The sequence below is a fragment of the Aethina tumida genome, chromosome 3 (assembly GCF_024364675.1).
Source record: "Aethina tumida isolate Nest 87 chromosome 3, icAetTumi1.1, whole genome shotgun sequence".
Classification (NCBI taxonomy): Eukaryota; Metazoa; Arthropoda; class Insecta; order Coleoptera; family Nitidulidae; genus Aethina; species Aethina tumida.
The window spans coordinates 35,272,317-35,284,507 of NC_065437.1; the positions used below are offsets into that span (position 1 = coordinate 35,272,317).

The 12,191-nt window shown below is 27.3% G+C and overlaps 1 protein-coding gene across 1 annotated transcript; it reads left to right on the forward strand.

The window, feature by feature from the left end:
- Positions 1–930: 930 nt before the first annotated feature.
- Positions 931–4,214, forward strand: LOC109605496 (alpha-tocopherol transfer protein-like). The gene is made up of 6 exons (XM_049964222.1): positions 931–1,079; positions 1,130–1,283; positions 1,334–1,583; positions 2,015–2,125; positions 3,810–3,912; positions 3,964–4,214. Exons 1-6 carry the CDS (start codon positions 938–940, stop codon positions 4,110–4,112), a joined length of 909 nt encoding a protein of 302 aa, XP_049820179.1. The 5' UTR covers positions 931–937; the 3' UTR covers positions 4,113–4,214.
- The last annotated feature ends 7,977 nt before the right edge of the window (positions 4,215–12,191 follow it).

The window sequence follows — 12,191 nt, forward strand, 5'->3', positions numbered from 1 at the left end:
GGTTATCGTTGACCTATTCTCTACCATTTTACCAGAAATAATCAGAAAACGATCATAGACTTATAGATAAAGATTGTAAGCGCGAGTTAGTAAGAATAAACCGAATAATATGTGTTCAAATCCATAAAATGCCGTATTTATAATTATAAAAAAATAAAATAAATTTAAAAATATTAACCGCCTTGAATAGCAAATATTCAAATAACATTTCTGATCAAAATAAAATGTATTGAAACTATTTTTAGATCTATTCTAGGAACATCAAATTATCCACTTCAAAAGACATGTCTATGTATTTTATTCAAGAAATGGTTTTACTCTATTGTGGAATATAGTATACTTATAGTTTTGTTTTATTATTGATAATATTCAGATTATCACATATCACAATTTACATTTCACATAATACTTGAAAAACTATTTTTGATTAATTTGAATAAAATAAACATTTTCTAACATAATTAAAACAAAGCAAAAAATATATAAAAATTAAATGTATCAAGTTATTTTATTCTAATTAATTGATATTGAAATCTATTGTGGCAGATTTTTATATTAGTTTTAGGAAGACATCAATTTTCAATTTGTTCATAGTTTAATAAGATTCCCTAACAATAAGTGACATTTTAAATTATATTACTAAGGCGTTGTTCAGGGATCGATTTGCACGACTTAAATCTATTGTTCCCTCTTTTATTAAAATCGGTAAAATTATTCACAGCAACTTCATATAAAGTCAAGGACTTTAAACATTTTAATATAGAAATAAAAAGTATGAATTTCAATTTCCAAGTGCTTTCGAATATAAATTTATTACATATCATAAATAATTCATAATTTTAATTGAGACATGTGACCTATTAACAGTACAATAAAATTAAATCCATATTGTAGTTTACAATCTATTGAACTGTGTACGACTTTGCAAATTTGAAATATGTCGTCTGTGTTTGTGGTCAGTGAAGAGTCCAAACGATATATCAAAAATTTTCTTGGCACAAACGACAAAAACGTCAAACGAGATATTGAGATAATCAAAATTTGGATTCGGCAGCAAAGCCACTTGCCAGAAATCGAAGGTAAGATTCATTTTTAAATATACATATACGATAAAATTCGTTTTTTATAGTTTTTCCAGATGAATTTTTGGAAAGAGTTCTACTGCAATGTAAATTTAGAATCGAGGAATCAAAATCGAAAATTGAAAATTATTGCACGTTAAGGGCAGCTTTTCCTGAATTGTATCAGAACTATGAAAATGTAGTTTCTTCGAACATGTCTATGTATGTTGTTTCTCTCTGACAACGTACATTTATAATAAATATGTTTTTAGAAGTTGGATCCATATGCCAAATATGTTACCAAATTACGAAAGGTTGCTTATAATGAGAATGGAGAATCCGAATCCAGAACAGTTCGTTTATTTGGATTCGAATAAGTGTGCACTTGTAACGCAAGAACTTTTTCTCCGATACGATTATAATATTGGAATCAGAGCTATTTTAGATTTAGGTGGATTCACTATGAATCACGTTAAAAGAATCAATATCAATGACTTTATTAAAGCCGTCAAATTGTATATGGTATGTTGTTTATTTTAATAACATGATTTGCATAAATAAAAAACAGATAAAATAATCTGTTATTGTATGGATTTCCAAATATACGTAGTTAATAATATTAATAAGCATTGAATAATTTGCAATACGGTAATTATTTATAGGAACTGCTTAGTTTCGATGAATACTTATTGACACTGTCGACGTATATTTCTGAAACATTGTTTTATGTCCATTCAAAATTTCCAGATTTGGTTTTTACTTGAATTGATTTGGAAACAGACACGGGCAAAAACAATTAAATATTTAATGGCTTGCCATTACGTTTTCTACTTAGAATTCAGGTGTTTTATATGAATGTACTTTCACTAGTGTGTAAATAAACACCACAATAAAAATGTATTTTTTATTGTTTTACGTATTTACATATATTATATCTGCTGTCGTGATTTTAGGGAGCATATTCAGGAAGAGTTCGAGGAATTCATGTGGTTAACTATCCAGTATATTTTGGGATTTTACTAAAAACATTCAAGGCGTTGATAAAACCAGATGAGAGAGAAAAGGTACGTACACCATCGCTCATATGTAGAGCAACTTTGGACATTTTCATTTGTCTTGATAAAAGTGTATGTTTAAATATTCATATTATTGTCAGTTATGCAGTATGTTTGATAAAAACAGTACAGCAATATAATTGTTTATTAGTTGGTTTAATATGTATTTATTAATATATGAAAAATATTCGAGAGTTAAAAGTAGAACAACCATAAAATAAAACAACCTACATACATTTAGCCTTCTTTTATTTAGTATCTAGTAGTATGTATATCTATTATTTTTAATAACTTCTAAACACCTTTTCTTCAATGATTTAGTAGCTTTTCAATATAATCATTCAAAATTTCTTTTGAGTGTAACGTGAAAGTAAAGTTCATTCAAATTTGAGAGCATTTTTGCATTGCGATCAATTTCTTCTCAAAGGTTTTCCATTGGATTAAAGTCTGGATTTTGTGCTGGCCAAGGCATTACACTCTTTGAGAAACGAACAATTCTTAAAGTAACTTAGACGTATGTTTTGGATTGTTGTCGCGATGAAGGTTCACCTTAAACTCATGTTATCTTCGGCAAATGGTGCTTCCATTATGATTCTATAGAGCGTCACGATAAATAAAACGATCCATTATCCCGTCTAACTTAACCACTGGAACCATGCCGAACCCAAAAAGACATGCCCAAACCATAACGCCTCCTCCACCTTCTCAGTGGGTTTAGTGTACTTGAGATTATACCTACGAATACAGAAATAAATTATAAAATCAATTGTATTGAATATAGAGTTTGGTTGCTTTACTTGTAAACCCTGTCTGAAATAAAATGTTGTATAAAAACTATGTAAATAAAGATATCCGTACATAAATTGAGGTACGAAAGGTTTAGACAATTAATAATTATAAAATTAATATAAATTTAAAATAATTGTTGTTTTAAAAAAATGATAATGTTTTTTAATTTGTAGCTCCTTATCCTTAACATCATATTTAATAATGATACAATACTTTCAACCTACGTTTCGCTAAAATCTTGATATGCATACTGTTAGTCAGTGTACTGCCTCATCACATCCGTTGAACCTAATTTTTTACTTCTTAATTTAAATCATCAACCGAATGATTCAATACATTTTTTCGGCTCTTTTGATGTCTTCATGTGGATCAAAAATAGGATGATTCAATTCGTTTATCCCAGATTTTCCTAACAAATCGTCTGCGGTTAGCTTCAAGTTATCCTTGTATAAGGATTTAAGATTTTCTAGATTCATTTAAGATAAGGTGACCATCGCGGTAAAGGTGCCTAAATTCGTTAACCTAGTTACAATACAACACAATGTGATTTCTCATAGTTTCTTACGTGTCGCCCAAGCCGAACCCATCAAGGATGTCCATTCAATTACACCTGTTAAAAAACAATGCGTATTATAAAATTGTAGAGGAAAAATAAATAATCCTTTTGCATAGCTTCATCATTATATGTTAATGGACCTTTCAAAGTTTACAGTCTATTAATAAATTTTGTTTGTAATAGTGGTCAATTATCTGCAATGATTAACGTGTGGTATCTTTGGTTTAAATTTTTGCATGACTCTCGAACAATAACCAGCCAAAAGACAACAACAGACGGATGTGAGGAGTCTAAACACACACACTCATGTCACTCGATTACAATTACTAATAATATTATCTGTTATAGATATCCTTCCACGATACTATTGAGGACATCTTCAAATTAGTGCCTCAAAAGTATTGGCCAAAGGAATATGGTGGTGAAGTTGGAACTATTGCAGAATTGAGGAGTAATAATAATAAATTACATTTTTTTTAATCATTAATAAAATAAATTTCAGAAAACATGGATAATGACATAAGAAACAACATTGATTATTTACAAATGTGTGGTAAGAGAATTTGTAAAGAGCAAAAGCGCATTGTGGAGGTGCGGAAAAGTGAAATGTTCGGCGAATACGGTACATTCAAAAACTTGAACCTAGACTAAATAATAGATATAATATATAGATAATGAATTGTAAGTAACAAATACAGTAATTGTTTTAAACTTGTAATCTGGTGTATAAATTAGAAATAAATTTGAATATGAACTTGGTGAACCTTTAAGTCATCCTTAACACTTATTTATAACGCGTGGTCTTAAGAAAAGACTTTGACATTCGAATTAGTGGCCTTTTTGTGTTTTAACAATGTTATTAGAAAGTCACAGCATCTTTAGTCCTTTGTTAAATATAATTAACTCTACCATGAAGATACAAAACAATTATTTTTTATTGTTATAAACGTAAATTGTAGTGGATCTACAAGTAAGTATGAGACATCTTTACGTGCAGATATGTTTTCTTAAAAAGATTAATTAATTAGTAATTTGTGTTTTATGTTGTGTAATTCCTAATTTGGCAGGGACAAGCTGTTTATATGATTTCCAAAGGAAGCAAATAATTGTAGATGATCGTTATGCGAATAATAGTTGTATTGTGCATTAATTTCTTACCATATTATGCGTTAAATTTAGAAATTTATATCAATGATAGTTTAACCAAGATCCGTGAAATGTTTAATTACCGAGTTACGTCGGTATTTTTAATATTTTGGATTTAAACGTTTTGCGTCATGGAGAAAACTATTTCCTTTTTGTTCGATAAATAATCTAGATAACTTAAACGTATACCAAAGTATACGACAGAATATGTGGTCAGGCGATAATTGTGGGTAAATTATGTACAACATTAGTTAGTCATAAAAGTATAAAAAGTCAATTAGTATAATATTTTTTAATCTCGAAATTGTGACAATAAATCTAATTTATTATTGGTAATTATTCCGGTTTTTCTATTAAATTGATTAAGTCATGTTTAATTTACCATCACATATTTTTCCAATTTCATAACTGATCAATTTTAATTGTCAATATTGGAATTACATGTCATTATTTTTATATAAACTTTGTAAACACGTCAAAATTTGCAATGTCACTTAACCAAATACTTGGAGAGGAATTACCAAAACTAATTCATTTAATGTGTCTTCAATGTTATACTTACGTCGACGAAAATTAAATACGGTTCATGACCTTTTTAAACAATTTACGGAAGCACTTTTTTTTCAGTCGAATTTATTGTATCAGTTTACAAAGAAATTTCCTTTTCCGATTCATTTTTTTCAGAATATCTGACCGCACCATTCATTTTTTACTCTCCATCACGTAGCAATCATCCTTAAGATGTCATTATTTAATTTACAACTTCAAACCAAAGTTTCTTGAAATAAAACGTCATAGAATAAAAGTCACTGAAAATGAGATTAATAATAAGAAAAACCCACCTAATTTGACCTCAGGTCTTCTCTTCCTGATCCTCAGGTTAAAATGAAAGTATTTCAACTCAACCTTTTGAAATAAAATCTTCTTAATAAATCACATTTTTATATTTAACACTGACCAAAAAATTCACAAAATTGTCACCACAATAATCGGATGCAAATCATAAAAAACACCTTGAAGCCAGTATTAATATTTATGCTCTGTGACAGAAACATTTACAAGATGAATGTAGAATTTCAATTAGTACTAATGTATTTGCTATTTGGCACTCGATAAAAAATCAATTAAGTTACAAAATAAACCACATGGCTAATCCATCTTCCATAAGGGTCTTAAGTGGACGGGTATTTTTTTCAATCTCTTTAAAAAACTGTTCGTGATTTGTAGTTTAAAGTCAAGGCAAAGGGGTCTCAAATCGATGACATTTGTACTTTATTACAATCAAATGTACAATAATTTTAATTACTCTTTGTAAACTACAAATCCTGCTAAATGATCTATTGTGTAACTTTGTTGAATATTTTAATAATTATGAGATGTTTCTTTTATATTGGACATATTGCAATAACAACAAACAGTTCTCGAAGGCCGCAATCTCTAGAAACTATGATGGATGAAGACCTAAAAGCTCATCGTTCTGGACAATTTTATATAGTTTCAGGAGGAACAAAATTTTACTGAAAGATGAAGGTGAATAAAATAAATATAATATCATCTCTTTAAGAAGTGTTCTAATTAAGTTTTTTGTTGGGACTGTAGGTGTCTGTCTGCTTTTAAATTTTCAAAACCTGTTTTATAAAGTAACAAATCTTTTGATTTAATTTTAATTAACTCGACTTGACTGAAATAGATCGATTATCGATTTTGGTGATATACCAGAACAGACCAGTGTGACATCCACCATATCCCAGTATGTCGAAGTCAAGGTAAAAAAGATTCCCCACCATGCTTTGTTTACAAACCATGCTGTCCATGTACACCAGTTCCATAGTAAACCACGAATGAACGTAGTTGTAGTGTCTTATTGCGCTGCGGCATCGAAAACAGTGCAAGTCTAATGACTGTAATTTATTTTTAATTGTTATTAGTGCAATTGGTCTAACATGTAAGTAGCAACATATGTCTATGTCTAGTGCGTTAAGTTCAATAATTCGCGCCAAGGCTCGTTGATAATTAATGTGTTTACTGTTGACACAAATTGTTATGTCGTGATAGATAAGTAGTTTTTGGGAAACTTCAAATTTAGTTTTAAACACTGTTTGTATTTATTTAAACAAAATACGACACTTTTTATCTATACATAATTATGCTAATTCTAATTGTTGTTTAACTATCTATCCACATAATCTTACAAGTAATTCATCCACGTATGATTTGTGTATGAAATTTGAAAAAATTCTCTAATCAGAAAGACACTTTAATAACTAACAAGTTGTCAATCCACATTTTTTAAAACCAGTTTGATAGTGATATTGATATGATGATAAGACACCACAAAAAATTTAAATTTCTATTTATTAATTTAAATTAAAACATGTAATATGTAATTTATAAAAAATTCCAAAAATGGGAGTTTCTAAGAATTTACTTTACGGCATATTTTGTTTATTTTTAATATATTTATTTATTATTATTATTATTTAATATTATTTTTTATTTTAAATATAACATTTACAAATAAATGAATTTATAAATAAATATTTAATAAATATAATTCAATTTTCAAATTAACAAATTACAAATTAATGTAACATGTTTTCAGGAAAAAATCTTATAGTAAAATGTACAATTTGTAACACATGTTAAAATACAATAGACGCATTTAAATCCGTCATTTATTTATTAATTTAAATTCAAATGAGTTTCTAAGCATTTAAATTACAGCATATTTTGTTTATTTATTATTATTAGTTAATATTATTTTTAAAATAAATATTTACAAATAAATGAATTTTTAATAAATATAATTTTATTTATTTAGAATAAAATTACTAAATTACAAATTAATATAACATATTTTCAGAAAAAATCTTTCAGGGAAAAATGTACAATTTGTAACACATGTTGAAATACAATTATTTAATAATTTAAGTTCAAATATGTAATTAAATTATTAAAAAGTTCAAAAATGAGAGTTTCTAAGAATTTAATTTACGGCATATTTTGTTTATCTTTCATTTATTATTATTACTTAATTTTATTTTTTATATTAAATATAATATTATAATAAATGAATTTATAAATAAATATATACGTTTATTTTAATTAATATAATTTTATTTTTTACAATCAAATTAAAAAATTACAAATTAATGTAACGTTTTCAGGAAAGAAATCTTTTAGGGAAAAATGTACAATTTGTAATACATGTTAAAATATATATAAATGTACCACACTTATGTAACAATATATTAATAAATTATGTTAATATTTTTTGAAAAATTATTATATTATTATAATACATACATATTTTTAGAATATTAACGAAATACCGTTTGGGTTAAGAACCTGAAGGACCAATAAAAATTTAAGGAAAATGTAAATATATAATAACTGAATGAAAATATAAATGACTTTATGAATATTTAAAAATCTTATAGTTTCGACCTGGCAATAACGAATTGTTTGATGTTTAAATTAACATAAATAAAATGTCATCAAGAACGTCACCAAAGAAATAGTAAAAAAAATATCCACATAAACTCGTGGTGAGAAAGTTGTTTAAGTTTTTCTCATGCGACGTAATGTTTGTGATTAGTGATCCACATTTTAGCTGTTGCTCTTAAAGAAGATGTTTTAAACGTGAGATCTTAAAAAAACAGCGAGAAATAAAAAAATTACAAATGTTTGCAACACCGTTTCTGTGGGTACTTTGCAACACCATTTAATCTGTTAATTCTATGCGATCAAACCAAAAAACTGCACGACGAAACAATTAACTATTGATGTATGGTATTTGTGATCCTCAAAGATGGTAATTGGGAGCTAGATTAATAGCTGTCCTGAAGGTATAAATTATAATTTATTATAGTGGTGATTATGTTATTGTCTCGATCCGTGAAAATACACGCATTCTATCAAATTTGACACATGTATCAAACGGTCGACCTTCTCAAAAAGTGTACAACAATAGCACGATTTTTGAATACGTTTATTACAATTCAGACGTTAACAATTATCGCGAGCTAAATTTAAAATTAATGTGTCGCTATCACATTGAGAAATTACTGTTTTTACGCCGAAGATTAGTTCTCGCATAACAAGGGAGGAAGGAAGTTGTTATGCTCACTGACGATGCAGCACTATTTAGGAAAAATATTGTGAAGATGTGTCATGTACTGTCAAATGATATTCCTATTATTGTCGATGAATACTCATCAATGTACATCATCTCGTTAACGAGGTTAAATGTGCCATCTCGACTGTTTTGGCATTTAATGAAACATATAAGTATACATTAATCAACACGAATGAAAATGTAAGTCTACTAATTGTCTTGATGAAATAGCAATTAAAGCATTAAACAACTAAATTATGATGATTTTTAAGACATATGTATAGGATTATTCTTGACATTATATAAACTGACATATTTTAACAATATAACAACTTTTAAATATTGTCGGAGTAATAGGAAAAATTGCAAATTTTAAATAAATTTAAAAATTATCACTGGTATTATTCAATTTTTATAGGAATTTAGACTTAAATGAAAGGTCATTTTGACTATACAAAATTAAAATGTTAATTCTAGTTGTAAAAAATACTTAGATCATTTACACATGTTAAAATAATTGAAAAACTATTAAAAATGTTATTGGCCTATTGGCGATTGTAAATAATTAAATTATGCAAACATTGTGAGTACGGTTGTCCTTTGGAAGTAAAATTAGACAGCCTTAACATTTAACGGAATTAATTAGTTTTTGAATTAATAGATTAAAATTTTCCTCATACCTTAAACAAATTTTTCTGTAATATGTAAGTTGCTGGTTCATAAATGTAAGTATAAAAATTATCAATTAAAAAAATATAGAATTAATCATTTTACGTTTTTTACTTAGTGAATGAATTTATATAGGACTGACTATTAATGGAACATTAAAATTTCAATGATAATGTTCTAATATGATTTAAATTCAAGTTTTGCTGGTTTATAGTTAATATTTTCCCAATAAATTCTATTAATTTACAATTTGTTTTCACTAAAAGTATGATCAAAAGTCGTCCATGAAAAAAACTATGTAAAAATCGCCTTATCGTTGACTCATCTTTCACAATTTTTTAATTAAAAATTAAAAATTGCTGATTTATTTCAAATTTATTAAGTCGTTTATATAGTTAATAAGTATATTTTTTATTTTTTCACAAAAATATACTTATTAACTATATAAACGACTTAATAAATTTGAAATAAATCAGCAATTTTTATTTTTGAATAAATTTATACAATATAAAATATAGTTTATTGTATACCCTTCGTGGGTATCTATGACTATTTAACAGTTACTCTGCATCCCTTCTATAGCTCGAAGCTCTGAGAAAGTATTCGGGAGAGTTGGTGCTTCGAAAGCCAGTGTTTTATGTTTTTATCTTATGCATGCCCGACAGGATTTAGGTCAGGTGACCTGGGGGGATGTAAAGTCTCAATACTCGACGTTTAGAGCAGTTCGAGCACAATGCCTTCAAAAATTCAAATCAAAAAAGTTTTCAGCTATAACAGCTTGAAAAAAACGTAGTATGTTATTAACAATGTTTCTTACGTAAATCGGACAAGTCATAAATACATGTAGACAGATTTTCAGTTATTTCACACTCATTAATTGAATATTGTTAGCTAAAAACGTTTCGTGATGCAAAGAAGAATCGTCCGCACGATTGTATTTTGTATTGCATCGGAAAGTTCATGTATTTCTTAACAACATTAGCATTTATGTTGCTCCTCATTGTAGTCACCCAGAAAAAGGTTTATAAAATTTTAACAGAATCCAGATCAACTTTATAAATTGTATTAAATCAAAATTACTGAACGCTACCTTTTGATAAAATCTACAAAGTTAAAACGTAATTTTCGCAATTCCGGCACGATTACGTGATAAATCAATTTCAAGTATGGCGAGTCCTTCGTGAAAAAACGGCAAGAACAGAGGAAGAGATTCACCCATTGTCTCACATTTACACTTGGGAAAAATTATAGACTATTACGGTCATTCAGTGATTATTCAAATGTTGACGTAACAAAGGGGCATTGAGTGTCTGCATCTAATTTTGTTCATTTACCATTATGTTTAACACCACATAATTACACTCCAGAGTAATCATAAGGATTATCTGATTTTTTTATAGCTTCTGTTGTTATTCCAGTGTTAATATTGTTGTTGGTTTTTCCTTTCTTAATTTAGAATACGTTAAATATATTTATCCGGAAATATATTGAGTAGCGGGGACTGTATGTGTCGGGTAACCTGTTGCTTTTGCAATTTAATCGTCCAGTGTTAGAAAATTAATATTTTACTAAGAATTGATAATTCATAATTGCATATTGCATTATCATATTTCTTAATGTAATATTTTCAACAAGAATGTGAAAGTGCTTAAAAAATAATATTTTTTGTTGCTTAAGTGGCGTGAAATTATTATAAAATGTTTCAGAATTCGCACACATATCATTCAAAATTTCATTGTAAAATTGTGTTTTTGTTTTAACATTTATTCATGAAAATTTTATGTTCTAATTAACGTTTGCTTTCGGTGATTTGGTAATTTAATTTAAATAACTGTAGAATTAAAATGTACAGATTATTCAAAATTTTGCTTAACTCACAATTTAATACCTTGAACTGTGGCATTTTATAATTTGTTATTGAAACCTGTTGATTAAAGAAAAATAGTACATTTTTATTTTTGTCTGATTTTGATAATAAATCTGAATTCATTTTTTTATTATTAAAATCGACTTACGTAATTGTATATAGTACATATTTAAATGTTTCATGCTGCAATTAAAAGTACCAAATTAATTATCATCTAGATAACTATGTATGTTTTTGCTGATTTTATATAACGCCACCAAAAAAATATATTCGCGTGTCAATCAACAAAGAAAACAGAGGCAAAAAATATACGTTCTATTGAAATTTTAACAAAAGGTATTGTAAATACCTTACAATACATTGTTAAATAATGAATAAGTTCTTTCAAACGCCGTTTTTTATTTTATTGAAATTTATTTTTTATAGAAAAAACAATTTCCTGATTTGTGCAGTGTTTAATATTTGGAAATGACGTTTTACTCTTTATGTCCTGAATTATTCGTACAACTACCAGTTATTTGTAACATTGAAAGTCAAATTTTAAGAGAACAGCTATGAGAGTTAATGATACTACCTAATTGTGAAACTTGCCTCCGCAAAAATAAGTCAGTGACTTCATGTCACAAACATTTATTAAGATCCGACATTGAAAAACGTTTTATATATTCCATAAATTATAACAGAACAGAACCCTAAATGCTTCGGTTATGAGTTTCCGCTAATAAAATCATTTTCCCAAAATTTATAGTCTGTTATAAAGTATAATTGGAAAATAAAAAAATTATAATTAACCACAAACTTTACAAAAAAAACTTGTAAATTAACCACCTACACACTAAAATAAGTCAATGACTTTGTAACGAAAATATCCGTTGTATGTTAGAAAGTAAACAGCACTAAAATTTTCTATTCAGGGTCTCCACATAATCCG

Excerpts from the sequence above, each read along its gene's own strand:
- LOC109605496 (XM_049964222.1), top strand. The coding sequence starts at position 938 with ATGTCGTCTGTGTTTGTGGTCAGTGAAGAGTCCAAACGATATATCAAA. Across the intron at positions 1,284-1,333 it reads GTTTCTTCGAACATGTCTAT|AAGTTGGATCCATATGCCAA; the intron begins GTATGTTGTTTC and ends ATATGTTTTTAG. Across the intron at positions 2,126-3,809 it reads AACCAGATGAGAGAGAAAAG|ATATCCTTCCACGATACTAT; the intron begins GTACGTACACCA and ends TATCTGTTATAG.